Below are 20,698 nucleotides of genomic sequence, written 5' to 3' on the forward strand. Positions count from 1 at the left end.
GTGGCTCCGGATTAAAAAATAGATGCATTACATACCTCTCCACACATAGTTTGCTGTTCGCGTCCCATACCGTTATGACCCCGCCTACGCTGGCTGCTGCCAGAAACTGTCCACATGAAGACCATGCCAGCACATTAATAGGCTGCAAACAAAAACAGTGGACACTGTAAAGACCGGGCATTGATACGATACACATAAATTCCGTTATGAAAGATGACTTGCTCATAAACAGTTAATTCAGAGTTAATATCTGTTGACTCACCTGAGTCAACAGATCATCAGACAGGGTGCTCACATGATCCCAGGACCCTCTCTTGTAGAGGTGAACCTTGGTATCCACGGGAACAGCTAAAAACTAACCAGATACATTTTCTTAGCAATGAACAAGTACATTAATCAATGAGATAACGTCAGTGCTTCCCAAACATGTATTTGGAGCTACCAGTTAAAAATCCCCCATGTTTATGCAATTTTTTAAATTTTCAAACATTTTACATTGAAAGTGTCATTTAGCTTTCGTTTTGTGTGTTGTGCAGAAGTCATTGTCTATACGGGTTTTGAACGTTTTAAGAGATCTATTTAAAAAAATTAACAGCTTCTCCTAAACGTACCTTAGAGTACATTGAGATTCATTTAAAAATTACATAGTTTTAGAGTGTATGAAGTGTTTTAAGAGCAGATAAAGTGTTTATAAGTGTATGTGCAAGGGTAATAAAGACTTAAAATGCATATAATATTCATATAAATCATAAAATAAATGGCACCCCTACTATGTGGAAATGTATCTTCCGTGATTAATTTAAACTACCTTGAACACTGGAAAATAGCATTCGTTGCCTGTCCCTAATAATCGAGGGAACACTGCACTTGCTTATTTCAGATATTAAACTAAAGCAGTCCTTCTCAAATAGTGGGGGAGGGGGCTCGTATGACCTCAAGGAACATGCTTTTTGCCGTACTAGAATATGACGAACCGTATGTAGCGCTTGGTTAGAAAAGAGGAAAGACTAGTGTGTTTTCTTTAATGTTAGCAAGGATACAATGTTATGCAGAGGTCTAAGTATACTTTATAGACAAATGATACTATTCTTTGTCGCAATGAGGGCGTGAAATATTTTCTTCTACATGGGTGGCATAACAGAAAATAATTGAGAAGCACTGAACTAAAGTAATGCAACATGTGTCCTCTTCAAAGTCCACAATAAATTCCCTTATTTTCTCATGCAAATGTTGGTCTGGTATCGTCGCAGCGTCCATTAAAATTACACGCACGTACGTCATGGGTAACTCTAAACACCTCCCTCACTAAGCACTGTCACAAATAGATTGCAGTCCTATTGGGAACAAACAAAGAGCAAATTTGGTCTCTGACCTTTGCTGTGCGAGGCTGCCAGGCTAGGCGACACAATGATTTTGCATTACTGATGTCATTAGTCTTCTGCAGCAGAGGCCAGCTGACCACTTGAGTCTGAATCAAAGCAAGAGGTAAGCATCGTGCATTGGCATTACGTTACTGGTGTTAACATACCTGCTCTTCAATATTCCACACCACGACGGAGCCGTCACAGCTGGCAGAAGCCTGTCAAAAGAAGCATTTGATGTGGATCCATGATCAATGGTCTATGCAACATTGAACAAAAATAAGTGTTTAACAAGGTCTGACTTGTGTAATTGTTGTTTAGTCATTTTCATATTTTCTTTGCATACTGTATGCATAAAAACAGAACATTGATCTGGATTTCTTCTGATCTCTATCATTATATGAGGTGGGACAGGGCGCCTCTCCCAAGAAGGTCAAGTTAATTTGACTTTAATTATATTTCCGTCACAGTGCCAGATCACAACAGAAGTAATTTAAGGATAGGGCTTGACGATAAATCCATATCAATATATATATCGCGATAGACACGTAGTCGATATTAATACAAAATGTCTTTGATAAAACGGTCCATGTTTTTTTTCTCTTCAATATCAGAAGAAACCGGTAATTGCGGCGCAAGGTTAGTTCCATGAACAAAGGCACTGGCGCTGTGGTAACCAAGCAACGCAGGAAGTGATTACTGATCAGTGGGAGTGACATGCTAACAGCTAATCAGGTAACACGATCAACTATCAAATTTGGTTGCGCCATCTTGTTGTCTCGTCGTTGATTCTTAAGTGAGAAGAGAAACTAAAAATGAGTCCTGCAGAGAGCGAAGAAATTGTTGATAAAACAGGAAAAGTCACTTTGACATTATGGCAGTTTTTTGGATTCTTAAAACAGACCGTAGTCAGACCAACATGGACCACCTTTGCCCCGATTACAGCTGTAACCCAATTGTTTTTTCAGTCAACAATCTCGGTGGCTATGAGTTACAGGTTTAAACATGTTGAGTTCTTCAGAGAATATTAATTTTGTTGTCTTCCTTGCTAAAAACACCACAACGGCGGGACAAGCTCGACTCCACTTTATTTAACACGGCAACACGTGTTTTCTCTTTTCATTTCACCCCTCGTCCGTTCCCCATTCGGGTAGACAGAAACAACAGGTAGAAACTAAAGTGCAGGACTACATAAAGAAAATAAATGACAAAATATAACAAATGTGCTACTTTAAAATAATAGTTATTTGGTCCAATAGTTTCCCATGCTTACATAATAAAGTTAGAGTTAAAGTACCACTGATAGTCACACACACACTAGGTGTTGAAATTAACCTCTGCATTTGACCCATCCCCTTGTTCCACCTGGGAGGTGAGGGGAGCAGTGAGCAGCAGCGATGGCCGCGCCTGGGAATAATTTTGGTGATTTAACCCCCAATTCCAACCTTTGATGCTGAGTGCCAAGCAGGGAGGTAATGGGTCCCATTTTTATAGTCTTTGACATGACTCAGCCGGGGTTTGAACTCACAACATACCGATCTCAGGGCGGACACTCTAACCACAAGGCCATTGAGCAGGTTTATTATAAAATTTTAACACATATAGATATCGACCAATATAAAACACTTACAGTATATCTTGATATAGTTTTTAGCCAGATCACCCAGCTCTATTTAAGGATACATTTGATATAGAACAGTTCTAAATCAGCGTTTCCTGTACAATTTTAATTTATTTGTGGTACGACAAATAAATCCTGTTCCGCATTCTTTAATTTTCCGGTCCTCCCTTGGAGACCCCCGATGCATGGAGCATCAACTGGATTATATGTTACCAACATATAGGATGATCATTCCTACGTTTAAACAAAATGAGATATGGGCATACACTGTATCTAATGAAAGCCATTTGCATTAATTGAATTGAATAATAATCCCCGATTTGAATTCAAGTTTTCGGGACGCATGGACACCCCAAATACACAAAAAGGTGCCCACTGATAAAAAAAAAATAAATAAAAAAAAGTTGGTTTGGCCCCTTTATTTACTGGACTGTAAACTGCACCTACTAAATTTGAGAAGAACAAACATTTTCATATATTAGCCGCATCTATATGTATATATCTATAAGCCTTAGATATATACCAGTACGTTGTGAAATTAGATATTAAGATTTGGTAAATGTTTATTTACATACCTTAATATACATACCAAACGGTCCCTGTAACACGGCAGTGAAAGGGCTGATCAAATAAAACAGAAAAGTCATTGATATCTTTATTCATTCTTTATGAGGTGAATACGATGTTCTCCTTTTTTAATAGGGTTCAAGATGTTTATTAGGGTTTCCTCCTCCTTGTGCTTTGTAAAAACTTTGAATTTTAACAGTTTTTTAAAGTTGATGTGAAGTAAATTATACTTATATATCACTTTTTTTCTAGAGACTCAAGGCTTTTTACACAGTAAAAACAATTATCTATCGTATTTTCTGGACTATAAGGCGCACTTAAAATCCTTTTTTCCCTCAAAACTCCACAGTGCGCCTTATAACCCAGTGAGCTTAATGTAAGGAATAAGTTTGGTTGAGTTTACCCACCACAAAACTATTTTATTTGGTACATGGTGTAATGATAAGTGTCACCAGTAGATGGCAGTCAAACATAAGAGATAAGTGTATATTGCCACTATGATGGAAATATGTCTCAAGTAAACAACACCAACATTTTAAATGTTCCATTGAAAATATAGAACATTACACATGGCTTCTTGTTATGTGACATTCATCCTCCGCTTACTTATATCTGTCAGTAAACTCGCCATGAAAGCGCTAAAACATGACTGCATAGTGAGTTTACATTATTCACCCAAGGAACTTTAGTTATTAAGAGTCGGACGGTTTTTCACGGGACACATTTCCGGTGTGGTTTTGTTTATTCGGATGAGGAGATGCTGCTCCGTTATTGATTTAGGTAAAATCTGAATGTCATAAAAACAGTTAGCTCCATCTTTTGACACTTCTTCCACTCCCGCCCTTGCACGCTACAACAAAGATTACGGGGAGAAGATGCTGCCAAAGGTGAGCCACGTAGGTAATACCGCCCACAAAATGGCGCATCCTGAAGCGACTGTCAGAAAGCAGCTTGAAGATGATCTGTAAAACATAATCTATGCAACATTTTGACCAAAGAACCACCATTACATGTTATGTATTTTTTCTTCTTCTTTTTTTCATAAAGAAATACAATCATGTGTGCTTACTGACTGTATCCCTGCAGACTGTATTGATCTATATTGATATATAATGTATATATTGGGTTTTTTATGTTGATTTAATTAAATTTCTTGCGCGGCCCGGTACCAATCGGTCCGCGGACCGGTACCGGGCCGCGGCCCGGTGGTTGGGGACCACTGATGTAGACCACAAGGAAATGTTTTCAATTTAGAAAAAAAATAATAATAACATGACTCCTTTAATATTGTCCGGTGCGCCTAACATATCAAAAAAGATAAAAAATAGACCATTCATCGACAGTGCGCCTTATAATCCGGTGTGCCCTATGGTCTGGAAAATACGGTACATATTTAAACTACATTTAAACCAGTGTGGGTGGCACTGGGAGCAGGTCGGTAAAGTGTCTTGCCCATGCACGAGAATGGCGGAAGCTGGAATCTAACCTGAAATCCTCAAATTGCTGGCACTGCCGCTCTACCAACTGAGCCATGCCGATCATTTTAGTACATTGATTTCTTTGCTTAATCTATTCCATAATTTAGTCGTTAGGGAAGAAAAATCCATAAATTAACAACACCTATGTACAAGCCGCAGGATTCAAAGCATGGGAAAAGTAGCGGTTTATAGTCTGGAAAATATGGTAGTTAAGTAGAGAAATTTAATTATTTTGAGAGCTTTTCAAGTAGTAAATTGCACTCATTCAGTAGAATGGTCCATGGTCTGTTTTACTTGTATTCACAGTGTAAGCATCTGCATTTATTTTTTTCTATAAATCAGATTTATCTAACTTTACTCACCAGAAAGTCATCATTGGGGTCAAAGGCTACACTTAGCACAGGCGCTTCATGGCCCCGAAGGGTTTTCTGTTGGCTGCTGTCTGACACTTCCACCACCTTAACCAGGAAATCACTGAAGCAGGGAGAGAAATGAACAATCAGTATGTGCACACTGGAAGCATTCTAGCAAGCTGGTCAACACTAACAAATGAAGGAGAAAGTCAGCCTTAAAAAATCAAATTCCTCCTGTGTCCAACATATATACCTATTCCTCATCAGAGCCTTGGATGACTGAATCTTTTAAATCGATATCACAAATGACGCAAAAGTGAAAATGCCAAAATAAATAATGCCCCATGTGCTGTGCTCACACAATCAATCCAACAATCATCTCCAATCACAGCTAACCATAACCATGAGCTGCTGTGTACGTGTGACGCAAATAGGACTGAGGAACATCAATGTGTGTCGATCATTCTGTACCGGAAGAACAAACTCAGACATCTGGTGAGTCACAGTGAATCCAAACAACATGACACGCAAGAATACCTCACTAACTGCCAAAGGAAAAGCGGAAGCAGAGGAGACATGAATGCATTGACAAAGTGAAAGTGACATTTGCTTGTCTCGAACCCTCGTTTCTTCTACCACATTTCTCGGGGGGGAAGTGTGGAGGAACCAGATCAATACGCCTGACCAGCTGGTTATTAAAGAACACTTAAAAATGAAATTGATGATTGATGTCACATGCTCTGCTTAAAATGAATAGTTAATCTTTTACTGAGAAGCCACATTGTGAAAAAACTTTAAGTTGACATCCCTCAGATTGGCTGACTTACATCGACATAAGGGGTTGTCGACATAACAAACAAGTAACCATTGTTTGCACATTTACTTGCAACTATGGCCATAAACATAACGAGAATAGGCGAAATAAAGGATTTTGTAATCTATGGCAGTTTGTGGACATGCTTTTTTTCCTCCACTCCTGTAAAATTTAAATGGGTGCATTCTCGTTGTTTAACCTAGAAATAAGGTTTCTCTGCTGACACTCTAAGTTAAGAAGCAGTTGCTTTTTCGACTGTCCAGATCTAGTTTGGGGGTCAAACAGTGTGTTAATGGACTTTGGGTAGGACAGCAAGTGTACTTGGTTGTTACATTGACCCATGTTTGAGTGATTCTGTGAAACATGGAGGGAAATTTAACATGTCAGACATGTTGCTGGCCATTGCTCAGAAAGAAAGATCAGAAAGCTGAAAAGGACCCATATGACTAAAATTTCATAAGTACCGTAATTTCCGGACTATAGGCCGCTACTTTTTCCCCTCGTTCTGGTCCCTGCGGCTTATACAAGGGTGCGGCTTATTTACGGCCTGTTCTTCTCCGACACCGACGAAGAGGATTTCGGTGGTTTTAGTACGCAGGAGGAAGACGATGACACAATGATTAAAGACTGACTTTTCATATACCGGTAGGCTGGTTATTTTGATAACGTACAGGCGAGCACTTTGTATTACTTTGCACCGTTGTATTATTTGTACTCTGCACGAATGCTGTTCGCCATGTCAAAGATGTGGAAGTTTGATTGAATGATTGAAAGATTTATTGTTAATAAATGGGACGCTTTGCGTTCCCAGTCATCTCTGTCCCGACAATCCCCTCCGTGGTAGCAGGAACCCCTATATACTACGGTAATTACACATCATACCCTGCGGCTTATAGTCGGGTGCGGCTTATATATGGAGCAATATGTATTTTCCCCTAAATTTAGCTGGTGCGGCTTATAGTCAGGTGCGGCTTATAGTCCGGAAATTACAGTATGTATTTTTTTTTCCTCTAAAAAATTAATCTGGCTGTTATTTCTCATAATATCAATCTGTTTTTGACTAATCGGTTGATGAATAACTGTACTTGGAACGTTCCATTTCCATCGCCAGACTGGATATGCTGCCACCTTTTGGTGTGACATCATTTACAGAACCGGATCCCATCTCCCCGCATAAACAGTGTGGCAAAAGGCATATACAACTATTATTTTGATTGCATGTTTTTGTCGCTCTGCTCAATCATTACTTCAAAACTAGGTAACATTATAAGCAATAAAATACAATAAAATAATATGGAAATTTAACGTTTATGAATTTTTCACCAGTTTGGACAAACATGGCTTCTATGCAAGAAGGCTCTGTTTCAAATTATAAGTAGAAGATTTTAGATTCAGAGGCTAAAGAAGGCCAATCGCAGACTTCAACCGTATTGTTTCGATCCTGAAGCCGAGGAGGAAGAGGCCAATTATGACTGGGCCCCGGCCGTGGACTGTGCAGCTGCAGATCATCATGCTCTTTAAGCATTTCTTCATGTATCTTGAGGAAAACATCAATAGAAGAGGTTTCAAATTTGAATACAAGCAACTTACCCTGTATATTGTTTTTGTTTTTTTATGTATCTATATATAATGCAATCATTTAGTGTGCAATATCTGGATTATTTACAGTATTTACTTATTTTTAGTTTTTTTATCACGTTTTACTGGGGTTACTGTATGTAAAAATTTACAAAATATTGCCATTGTGGGATAAAAAAAAGTATATCTTATCCTAGGGCTGGGCGATATATCGAATATACTGGATATATCGCGGGTTTGTCTCTGTGCGATATAGAAAATGACAATATCGTGATATTCGATTATACGTTCTCACGCAGTTGCTTTTAGCTGCGTGCATTACACTACAGGCGTTTCTCACTCTTCCTTGTCTCTCCTTCTCACAGAGACTTAAAACAAGCGCACCTTCTTACATACGTCACATACTGCAACGTCATACACCCTCGCGGAGCAGACAGGTGGCAGCACGGGTAAAGATAGCTGTGATGCTAGCGGACCGGTGCGAGTGGTAATATGAGAGAGAGAAGGTGCGAACCTCGTAACAAATGAATGAATAATTAATTCCAAGAAAAACAGCACAGGGTCCATCAGTGTTTCCCACACATTTATTTATTTGTGGCGGCTCGCCACAAAAGAATTACGTCCGCCACAAATAAAAACAATTTAAAAAATAAATAAATGATAAATGATAAATGGGTTATACTTGTATAGCGCTTTTCTACCTTCAAGGTACTCAAAGCGCTTTGACAGTATTTCCACATTCACCCATTCACACACACATTCACACACTGATGGCGGGAGCTGCCATGCAAGGCGCTAACCAGCAGCCATCAGGAGCAAGGGTGAAGTGTCTTGCCCAAGGACACAACGGACGTGACTAGGATGGTAGAAGGTGGGGATTGAACCCCAGTAACCAGCAACCCTCCGATTGCTGACACAGCCACTCTACCAACTTCGCCACGCCGTCCCCAAAATACATTTTTTTTTTTTTTTTTTGTCCTGTCCAGCTTTTCAGGCAAATCATATAGTTGATGTAGATGCCCATATCGGCTGTTCAGATTTACTTTACAAAAGAGAAGTGTAGGATACTTCTCTTGTTGTCTTATTTGTATTTGACTTTATTAAATGTATTTATATTATCATTTGGTGCAGCCGGGCCGGAGCAGGAGGGGATAGAAAGAGAGAAAAAAGAAGACAGAGGGGGGAATTGTGGGGACAAGAGGGGGATTAGACAGAGAGACAAAAACAACAACAGCAAACACAACAACAACAACAACAACAATAGAGCAACATCAGCAAATACGACAAGTAATAGCAAATAAGCAGTTAGCGAAAATTAAAAACAATACAGAAATGACAATGAGCATTATTACACTACAAATGGAGCACTACAAATACCAATAGAAATAGCGCTATTGATAATGAACAATACCAATACTTTACCTTTATTATCAACAATACAGTTGTTCAAATGCAACAATACATATACCTGTACGTAATGATAAGTTAAAGTTAAAAGTTAAAGTTAAAGTACCAATGATTGTTACACACACACTGGTGTGGTGAAATTTGTCCTCTGCATTTGACCCATCCCCTTGTTCACCCCCTGGGAGGTGAGGGGAGCAGTGGGCAGCAGCGGTGCCGCGCCCGGGGAATCATTTTGGTGATTTAACCCCCAATTCCAGCCCTTGATGCTGAGTGCCAAGCAGGGAGGTAATGGGTCCCATTTTTATAGTCTTTGGTATGACTCGGCCGGGGTTTGAACTCACAACCTACCGATCTCAGGGCGGACACTCTAACCCAGGGGTCACCAACCTTTTTGAACCCAAGGGCTACCAGTTTGATACACACTTAAATAAATTGCCAGAAATAGCCAATTTGCTCAATTTACCTATATATATATATTGTCATTTGTAAGTTACATGTAAGTGTGATTTAAACAATAGTAGCTAAATAAATAAATCTATATATATATATATATATATATATATATTTAAAAAATGGGTATTTCTGTCTGTCATTCCGTCGTACATTTTTTTTCCTTTTACGGAAGGTTTTTTGTAGAGAATAAATGATGAAAAAAACAATTAATTGAACGGTTTAAAAGAGGAGAAAACATGAAAAAAATGAAAATTAAATTTTGAATCATAGTTTATCTTCAATTTCGACTCTTTAAAATTCAAAATTCAACCGAAAAAAAGAAAAGAAAAACTAGCTAATTCAAATCTTTTTGAAAAAAATTCAAAAAAGAATTTATGGAACATCATTAGTAATTTTTCCTGATTAAGATTAATTTTAGAATTTTGATGACATGTTTTAAATAGGTTAAAATCTAATCTGCACTTTGTTATAATAATAAGAATTAAAGTAAGAATTACAATTTATTTATTATTCTTTACAATAAAAAAAATAAATTTACTTGAACATTGATTTAAATTGTCAGGAAAAAAGAGGGAAAAATGTAAAAGGTAAACATGTATATGTGTTTAAAAATCCTAAAATCACTTTTAAGGTTGTATTTTTTCTCTAAAATTGTCTTTCTGACAGTTATAAGAAGCAAAGTAAAAAAAAATGGGAGCGACGCCGCAATCAGCATAACGTGCGTGGAGCGCGCAGCTGTGGACAGTGCAATCACCCTCTCGGACTGTATAAAAGGGCGAGAGACGTGAACATCAAGGGAGGAGACGGAGAAAGACGGCGGACGGGAGGAAACCAGCCTCTGCTGCCACGCAAACGACGGCGACGTGCTGCTGAAAAGCAGACGGCGGACGGGAGGAAACCATTCATGTGCTCACGTGAGAAAAAAGGCAGCTGCTGTAAAGCAGCAAAAGACTCTGTGATTGAAATAATAAAGAAGTCTATACCATCTGACAATGTTTTCCCTGGATCGTCCTGAGAACCCGCGCGACAGTTAGGACTGTCACACTAGTAAATAAATAAAATTTAAAAAATAGAGGCAGCTCACTGGTAAGTGCTGCTATTTGAGCTATTTTTATAACCGGTTGGCGGGCGACTCATCTGGTCCTTGCGGGCGACCTGGTGCCCGCGGGCACCGCGTTGGTGACTCCTGCTCTAACCACTAGGCCACTGGAATGGATAACTTGAGATACGAAAGAATGCAGAAAAATGGAGGGGAAGAAAGAGAAGTTACCTACATTAACCTTGTAGATTGTTATAGTAACAATAGGTTAAGCTTTGTCAGTGTGCCATGTGTTACCCAGTTTACCCTAGGGCAACAATGTTAATACAGGTTTGATGAAACGTGATTATGTGCATGAGTGTATGTATGCATATGTACTTGTATATGTACAGAATGTGTATATGTGTTTGTACAGTGAGTGTATATGTACAGTATGTGTATATGTGTGTTTGTACAGTGAATGTATATGTACAGTATGTGTATGTTTGTATGATGAATGTGCGTGTGGATGTACAAACTTTGAGTACGTACTATGCACTAATTAAAGGGGCAGAGCTTTAAGAGACATTTTAGCTTTTATATTTTATAAGATATATTTTTTGTAAGAACCACAATTAATAAATATATTTCAGTGAATAACATATTGTTCAAATCTGTGTATAAATATGTACATAAAGTGTTGTAATTATATTGTAAAATGGATGGATGGATGTATGGATGGACGTTTAAAACAAAACTGTTATTATTAATTAGTAAGTATAAATTTTTTGAGCCTTTTTAGAGAAAATCATATCATTGTAGTCAATTATGCAAATTACTTGGTTATGTCATGGTGACCACGCCCATAGCCACGCCCCCACCGCCCCAGGTATCTTGGCAGTTTATGGGAAACACTGTCCATCGTCTGGCGGTGGTTTGGCTTCAAGTGGGAAGATGTAGAACAGACAACCGTAATATGTCAAGTATACAGCAAAAGCGTTGCCACAAAAAGTAGCAGCACTGCTAATGTGTAGCATCATTTGAAAAGTCACCCAATAGAGAATGAAGCGTGCTTGAAACTCCACATGTCAACATCTTGGCCGGTGCCACACCCACAAAATGCCCAAGCAACCATTTCCAGATCAACACCGTATTAAAAAAATAGTCAACAATAGAAGGAGATAACGTCCACAGGAACCTACCACATAGCGAAGGACATACACTATTTGATTTCCTATTATGCAGCTCATTTTTATTTGACAGTTATTGAAGTATTTTGTGTGACATCATGCACAAAAGTGCACTTTATTTGTTTTAAACTATTGTAGTGGCGTTCTGTACAAAAAAGTGCAGTTAAATTTAGTGTTGTTTTGATATGTCATCTTAGTAACAAAAAAACAAGCACCAATAGCTTGTTTTAAAATGTCTCTGACAATCTTGCACTTTCTGTTTTGGAAATGACATGAATGTTTGTGCCACTGCTTAATTCCTGTTTAATAAATACAGTTTTGGTAAATTGACTTAGTGGTGATTTCCCTCTCTGCATGAAAGTTTAAAATGAGCATATATTAATGCAGTATGAACAAGAATGTTTTAATGTAGACACATGGAATCATCATACTGGTGTGATTATATGCATCAAGTGTTCATTCAAGGCTACGGCAAAATATCAAGATATATATCGTGCATCGTGACATGGCCTAAAAATATCGAGATGTTAATAAAAGGCCATATCGCCCAGCCCTATCTTATCCTCTCATTTTTTAGCACCGGTTCTGCTCTTCTTTCTCCATTTTTCTGCAGGTTCTCACTCACTCCCTCTAACCTCGAGGGTGCCACTGATCTTCGGTATAGCATTTGGCTAGAGTCTTTTACCGTACTTGTCGTCCATATGAGCTCTGACCAAAACATTTCGTCTTTAAAGTCAGAATCATACAATGATCGCTGCAACGCCTCTGGCTTGGTCTATCCCATTTTGTGCGAGTCTTTTTGACTGGAGAGTAAGGCTATACGATTATGGCAAAAAAAATTAACATGACTATTCAGATTTATATTGAAATCACATTTAATAACACGATTATTCACTTATTTGAAAACATGACTACTTATTGTACCACCCAAACTCAACTTTAAATATAATTTAAGAGAACAAATGGATATGAATTAGTAATGAATCAACAAGTAAACAATAACAACAATACATTTAAATAATACCAATATATTAAAAAAAATTAAACTCTGTTTCCCATAAAATATTATTAAAATTCAGTTTTTTACCTTTTACCACCACAGAGTGTCTTTGTGTGCCAAAAATAAAGATTTAATAATATTTTTGGTCAAAGCATAAAAATTGTGTAAATGTATCAATAAGTGCTTTAAGTACATTATGCTTGTTTAAGGTACTTTTCTGAAATCTTTATTTTTCAGTCAGACCGGATGTTGCGCACAACACTGTTATTGTGAAGGGGAGAAGTGTGCTGTTGTTTACGACTTGAAGCTGTAAAATAAAAGATTAAAAAAAGAGCGAGCCTCTCAAGTTGCAACTACTGTCCTGTTTGTACATTGATATTATACGTCCGGTTCACCGTGCGTGACTGCTCGCCGTCTGTTCGCTGTTGCGAAAAAGCTAAGTAGCGCTCTATCTGTGTGCTTTTAATTGTTCTACAGCTTTCTTTATCACTTCTCAAACATTTTTAGTGGTACTATTTAACTTGCAAATCACCCGATCTCTGTCCCACCACCCTTTCCTCAGCTAGCTAGCTGCTAAGCTAGCGCGGAGAAAGGCAGCGCCGGTCAGTAAGAAGCTACTCCTACAGACCGCGACCACTTCCCTGAGGACAGCAGGAACTTCACTCGGTGACAGAAAACACTGTGAGTAATGGCTTCCTGCGCGTCTTGCACCATACTCACGGAGAGGTTGGCTCTGCTAGAGGGCCGTGTCCGCCAGTTAGAGCAGAGTAATGTCGTAACTTTAGATGTTGCGGACACATCTGCTAGCGTTAGCTGTAGCGAGCTAACTAGCCCAGCTTGTAGCAGTCCTAAGCGGCCTACAAGCTACGGTGTACCGGTTGAGACGCATAATAGATTTAGCTCTTTAGCTAGTCCTACACCCCAGTCTACCGGGCACCACACCTTAGTTATAGGGGACTCCATCACCCGAAACATAAAGCTTAGCAAACCAGCCACAATAAAGTGTATCCCCGGGGCCAGAGCACCTGACATTGAAGCTAATCTTAGGGAGCTAACTCGCAACAGGCCTAGTAAACACGTACGACAGGCTAATCGCACCACTAATTATGCGAATATAGTTGTACACGTTGGCTCCAATGACACTAGAATGAGACAGTCAGAGATTACAAAGAGAAACATAGCCAGGACTTGTGATCTCGCCAGAAAGATGTCCAGGCATCGAGTAATTGTCTCTGGCCCCCTGCCTGCGAGAGGCAATGATGAGAGATATAGCAGATTAGTCTCGCTTAACAAGTGGTTGGCTAGCTACTGTAGGACGCAGGGACTAACGTTTATTGATAACTGGCCCTCTTTCTGGGGCAAACCAGGCTTGCTGATGAGAGACGGCCTTCACCCTAACCAGGAAGGCGCCATCATCCTGTCTAGAAACATAGACTACTATTTAAGTCTCACTTGACTGACTACACTAGAGCAAGCCCGGTCACAGGCAATTACAATGTCTGTTAGTCCGGGTGAGGAGTCAGTTAAGCTAGAACTAGCCAGCGCCAGGCTGGATAATCCATGTACGCATAGCAATTCTCTTAGAATAATACACAATTCACATAATGTTTTTTCTGTTGTGTCTGTGTCAGAGGTGGACATGCATTCTACTGAGGTGGCAAATTATGATATGTCCAGTCTATTGCAGCACCAAGCAAACAATCGGAAAATTCCCGTCATATCAATTCCTAGATATGGTCGAAACTATTTAAAGTGCACTACGCATAATAAACGCAACATTGTTAATATTGCCACTACGGATAATCTTAACAAAAACTCGTCAAAACAGCCCAATACCTATAATATGGGCTTTTTAAACATAAGATCATTGTCTCCCAAGGCGTTATTGGTTAATGAGGTCATTAGAGACAACAATCTTAACGTCATTGGTCTTAGCGAAACCTGGCTCAAACCGGACGAATTTTTTGCGCTCAATGAGGCATCTCCTCCTAACTATACGAATGCGCATGTTGCCCGCCCTCTTAAAAGGGGAGGGGGTGTCGCACTAATATACAATGAAAATTTCAACCTTACCCCTAACCTAAATAATAAATATAAATCGTTTGAGGTGCTTACTATGAGGTCTGTCACACCGCTACCTCTCGACCTGGCTGTTATCTACCGCCCCCCTGGGCCCTATTCGGACTTTATCAGTGAATTCTCAGAGTTCGTTGCTGATCTAGTGACGCACGCCGACAATATAATCATAATGGGGGACTTTAATATCCATATGAATACCCCATCGGACCCTCAGTGCGTGGCGCTCCAAACCATAATTGATAGCTGTGGTCTTACACAAATAATACATGAACCCACGCATCGCAACGGTAATACAATAGATCTAGTGCTTGTCAGGGGTGTCACCACCTCCAAAGTTATGATACTTCCATATACTAAAGTAATGTCCGATCATTACCTTATAAAATTTGAAGTTTTGACTCTTTGTCAACAAGCTAATAATAATAATAACTGCTATAGCGGCCGCAACATTAATGCTGCCACAACGATGACTCTTGCTGACCTACTGCCTTCGGTAATAGCACCATTCCCAAATTATGTCGGCTCTATTGATAAACTCACTAACAACTTTGACGATGCCTTGCGCGAAATTATTGATAGTATAGCACCGCTAAAGCAAAAAAGGGCCCCTAAAAGGCGCACCCCATGGTTTACAGAAGAAATTAGAGCTCATAAATTATCATGTAGAAAACTGGAACGCAAATGGCGCGCGACTAAACTTGAGGTTTTCCATCAAGCATGGAGTGATAGTTTAATAACTTATAAACGCATGCTTACCTTAGCTAAAGCTAAATACTACTCAAATCTCATCCGCCTCAACAAAAACGATCCTAAATTTCTGTTTAGTACAGTAGCATCGCTAACCCAACAAGGGACTCCTCCCAGTAGCTCCACCCACTCGGCAGATGATTTTATGAATTTCTTTAATAAGAAAATTGAACTCATTAGAAAGGAGATTAAAGACAACGCATCCCAGCTACAACTGGGTTCTATTAACACAAATACGACTGTATATACGACGGACACTGCCCTCCAAAATAGTCTCTCTATTTTTGATGAAATAACATTAGAGGAATTATTACAGCGTGTAAGTGGGATAAAACAAACAACATGTTTACTTGACCCACTTCCTGGGAAACTTATCAAGGAACTGTTTGTATTATTAGGTCCATCAGTGTTAAATATTATAAACTTATCACTTTCCTCCGGCACTGTTCCCCTAGCATTCAAAAAAGCGGTTATTCATCCTCTGCTCAAAAGACCTAACCTCGATCCTGACCTCATGGTAAACTACCGACCGGTCTCCCACCTTCCGTTTATTTCCAAAATTCTCGAAAAAACTGTTGCACAGCAGCTAAATGAACACTTAGTGACTAACAATCTCTGTGAACCTTTTCAATCCGGTTTCAGGGCAAATCACTCTACGGAGACAGCCCTCGCAAAAATGACTAATGATCTATTGCTAACGATGGATTCTGATGCGTCATCTATGTTGCTGCTTCTTGATCTTAGCGCCGCTTTCGATACCGTCGATCATAATATTTTATTAGAGCGTATCAAAACACGTATTGGTATGTCAGACTTAGCCTTGTCTTGGTTTAACTCTTATCTTACTGACAGGATGCAGTGCGTCTCCCATAACAATGTGACCTCGGACTATGTCAAGGTAACGTGCGGAGTTCCCCAGGGTTCGGTTCTTGGCCCTGCACTCTTTAGTATTTACATGCTGCCGCTGGGTGACATCATACGCAAGTACGGTGTTAGCTTTCACTGTTATGCTGATGACACTCAACTCTACATGCCCCTAAAGCTGACCAACACGCCGGACTGTAGTCAGCTGGAGGCGTGTCTTAATGAAATTAAACAATGGATGTCCGCTAACTTTTTGCAACTCAACGCTAAGAAAACGGAAATGCTGATTATCGGTCCTGCTAGACACCAACATCTATTTAATAATACCACCTTAACATTTGACAACCAAACAATTAAACAAGGAGACTCGGTAAAGAATCTGGGTATTATCTTCGACCCAACTCTCTCGTTTGAGTCACACATTAAGAGTGTTACTAAAACGGCCTTCTTTCATCTCCGTAATATCGCTAAAATTCGTTCCATCTTGTCCACTAGCGACGCTGAGATCATTATTCATGCGTTCGTTACGTCTCGTCTCGATTACTGTAACGTATTATTTTCGGGCCTCCCTATGTCTAGCATTAAAAGATTACAGTTGGTACAAAATGCGGCTGCAAGGCTTTTGACAAAAACAAGAAAGTTTGATCATATTACGCCTATACTGGCTCACTTGCACTGGCTTCCTGTGCACTTAAGATGCGACTTTAAGGTTTTACTACTTACGTATAAAATATTACACGGTTTAGCTCCAGCCTATCTCGCCGATTGTATTGTACCATATGTCCCGACAAGAAATCTGCGTTCAAAGAACTCCGGCTTATTAGTGATTCCCAGAGCCAAAAAAAAGTCTGCAGGCTATAGAGCGTTTTCTATTCGGGCTCCAGTACTCTGGAATGCCCTCCCGGTAACAGTTAGAGATGCTACCTCAGTAGAAGCATTTAAGTCCCATCTTAAAACTCATTTGTATAATCTAGCCTTTAAATAGACCCCCCCTTTTTTAGACCAGTTGATCTGCCGTTTCTTTTCTTCTCTCCTCTTCTCCCCTGTCCCTTGCGAGGGGGAGTTGCATAGGTCCGGTGGCCATGGATGAAGTGCTGGCTGTCCAGAGCCGGGACCCCGGGTGGACCACTAGCCTGTGCATCGGTTGGGGACATCTCTGCGCTGCTGACCCGTCTCCGCTCGGGATGGTTTCCTGTTGGCCCCGCTGTGGACTGGACTCCCGCTGATGTGTTGGATCCACTGTGGACTGGACTTTCACAATGTTATGTCAGACCCACTCGACATCCGTTGCTTTCGGTCTCCCCTAGAGGGGGGGGGGTTACCCACATATGCGGTCCTCTCCAAGGTTTCTCATAGTCATTCACCGACGTCCCACTGGGGTGAGTTTTTCCTTGCCCGTATGTGGGCTCTGTACCGAGGATGTCGTTGTGGCTTGTACAGCCCTTTGAGACACTTGTGATTTAGGGCTATATAAATAAACATTGATTGATTGATTGATCGACGATGTCGTTCACAACAACACAAGCAGATGAAATGTGTTGTGGGTGTAGGGATGTCACGGTATGAACATTTCTTATCACGGTTTTTGTGACCAAAATTATCAGTTATTATTATCAGGGTATTTTTAAATGTGCTCAAAATGTTCAAAAAGTACTAAAATCTTTTTTTTTATATTCAAATATAAATCACGAGAAGCCCAAATCTTAATTACATTTCAATTAATTGTCCTGCCCTACTGGAGAGCTCCATAGTTTCCTTATATTTTCATCATTTTGAAATGTATGCAGGCTGACCCCTTTTAAGTTATTTGCTACAACCTGCAACAATGCATCTGGCAGCCATATTGGATAATTGCTTAAAATTTTGCATGAATATATGTGATTCAGTGTGAAGATGTAACCAAAACACGTACTACGCAATAAGGAAATTGCCTCCAGTCTTCTATAGGTGACATCAGCAGCCTGATACAGGCCCGCTCACATTTTGGAGCCAAAAGGGGCGTTCCGAAATGTGCTGAAACTCATCAGAAAACAAGCCTAAAATCACTACTAATTGTATTCTAGGGGGAGTTTATTTTTTTAATAGTTTTTAGGAATAAGAAATAAGGGTCAATGTTGTCACCATTAGAGGGGGCCTTTAGAGGGGAACTGCCCTTTTGGGGGGAAATTTGCTTATTGTTCAAAATTCTTATGAGAGACAAGAACACATGTTTTTTGTTCATTCTAATTTGTAATAATCGGTTTGTTCTAAGTGGCGAGCAACGCAACTAATGGGAGCAATTCACTCTGCCTCTAAATCACTCTAAACATGCTTCTGAAAAACACCAACAACACTTAGTTTGCATTTCATAACCTGTATAATAACCATCCATCCATCCATTTTCTACCGCTTGTCCCGTTTGGAGTCGCGGGGGGTGCTGGAGCCTATCTCAGCTACAATCGGGCGGAAGTATAACCAACACTGACGAAATATTTCTCTAGCATACTACTAACACATTGCCTTGCTCACCATGACACTCTCAGTGCTAAGGCAAGCGGTAAGCTAATGCTTCAGCGTCAACAGCTGAATGGCTTTTGAGTTTGTAATACACAACACAATACGATAAAACACCAGTCCAGTGTTTCCCACACATTCATTTATTTGTGGCGGCCCGCCACGAATGAATTACGTCCACCACAAATAAAAATATATATATATTTTTTTGTCCTGTCCAGCTTCACAGGCAAATCATATAGTTGATGTAGATGCCCATATCGGCTGTTCAGATTTACTTTACAAAAGAGAAGTGTAGGATACTTCTCTTGTTGCCTTATTTGTATTTTACTCTATTAAATGTATTTATATTAGAAACACAACATGTGCATATGACAAAGGGTGCTAAGTCTGCAGGCAGTAGGAAACACATGGTTAAGTGTAGGGAGTAAAACTGATGGCAGTCTAAAGTTCAAGATTTTTGGAGCTCTTTGTTCAGTGGATCAGATGTTTAATGAAGCTCTGTGTCTATCTACCACCACTACTGTTTTCTGTTTATTTGTTACTGATTGTGGCAGGACACCTCTGCCTCTGTTTCACTTTATGTTGCTGGTAAATAATATGGTTGTAGTAGTAGGCTAAAGTTAAATTATTTAGTATGCACTAATTAAAGTGGCAGAGCTTTAAGAGACATTTTAGCTTTTATATTTTATAAGATATATTTTTTGTAAGAACCACAATTAATAAATATATTTCAGTGAATAACTTATTGTTCAAATCTGTATATAAATATGTACATAAAGTGTTGTAATTATATTGTAAAATGGATGGATGGATGGATGGACGTTTAAAACAAAACTGTTATTATTAATTAGTAAGTATACATTTTTTGAGCCTTTTTAGAGAAAATCATATCATTGTAGTAAATTATGCAAATTACTTGATGATGTCACAGTGACCACGCCCATAGCCACGCCCCCACCGCCACAGGTATCTTGGCAGTTTATGGGAAACACTGCAGTCTGTACTGACTGGAAACCATGAACAACCATACTACAGTATCTGTAAAGTATTAGCCCACATTTCATGTTTTGTTTGTACACAGCTAGCTTGACACTTGACAGTGTATATACTGTACTATAGTTTTACTAACAAGCATGATGTGCTGTATGTATCAGGATCAAAATTATAGTAACTTACTCAATGGACAATTGTCTGTTTGGTCCAGCTGGCCATGGATGTCTCCAGTAGATTTTGGGAAAGTGGAAAAAAAATTCTACCACTGCAGGGTTTCTTAGCAGTTTTAAACAGTTTGTCTTTCGTTGTGATTCATTTTCTTTAAGCAGTGTCGTCCTCACTAGACACATTAAACCTGAAGCCAGTCACTGCAGCAGAAGCTCTTCATTTTGTCACCATTGCTTAGGTCTAAGCTCCATATTTATACTTATAGCACACACAGTCACACAAATATAGGACTTTGGGGGATTGTCCTGCGGGGAGGCATGGCGGGGGGTTGAGGATGCCTCCTATGGGGCTCCGGTCCTCCTGTCTTGTCCCCTGCTCGTCCATCCCTCAATCTTAGCTGCATATTAGACACTTAGGATTTGGAGGGCTCGGCTTGGTTGGGACCCACCAAGACCTTGACGTCCCCCAATTTTAATCGCATTATTAGTTCCCACAAGCATACATATCTCAC

General features: G+C 39.6%; 1 protein-coding gene across 2 annotated transcripts in view; it reads right to left on the reverse strand.

Moving 5' to 3' along the window:
* Positions 1 to 20,698, reverse strand: part of wdhd1 (WD repeat and HMG-box DNA binding protein 1) — a 99,312-nt gene that overhangs the window by 65,184 nt on the left and 13,430 nt on the right. For both annotated transcript variants that reach the window (XM_062030508.1, XM_062030509.1), the window contains exons 5-9: positions 5,390 to 5,501; positions 1,529 to 1,579; positions 1,373 to 1,468; positions 263 to 355; positions 36 to 142 (exon numbers count right to left, since the gene is read on the reverse strand). In XM_062030508.1, coding sequence (XP_061886492.1) covers positions 36 to 142; positions 263 to 355; positions 1,373 to 1,468; positions 1,529 to 1,579; positions 5,390 to 5,501 — 459 coding nt within the window. The remainder of the gene's footprint in view (positions 1 to 35; positions 143 to 262; positions 356 to 1,372; positions 1,469 to 1,528; positions 1,580 to 5,389; positions 5,502 to 20,698) is intronic.

This window comes from Entelurus aequoreus, linkage group LG02 (genome assembly GCF_033978785.1).
Source record: "Entelurus aequoreus isolate RoL-2023_Sb linkage group LG02, RoL_Eaeq_v1.1, whole genome shotgun sequence".
In the NCBI taxonomy this organism is placed as follows: domain Eukaryota; kingdom Metazoa; phylum Chordata; class Actinopteri; order Syngnathiformes; family Syngnathidae; genus Entelurus; species Entelurus aequoreus.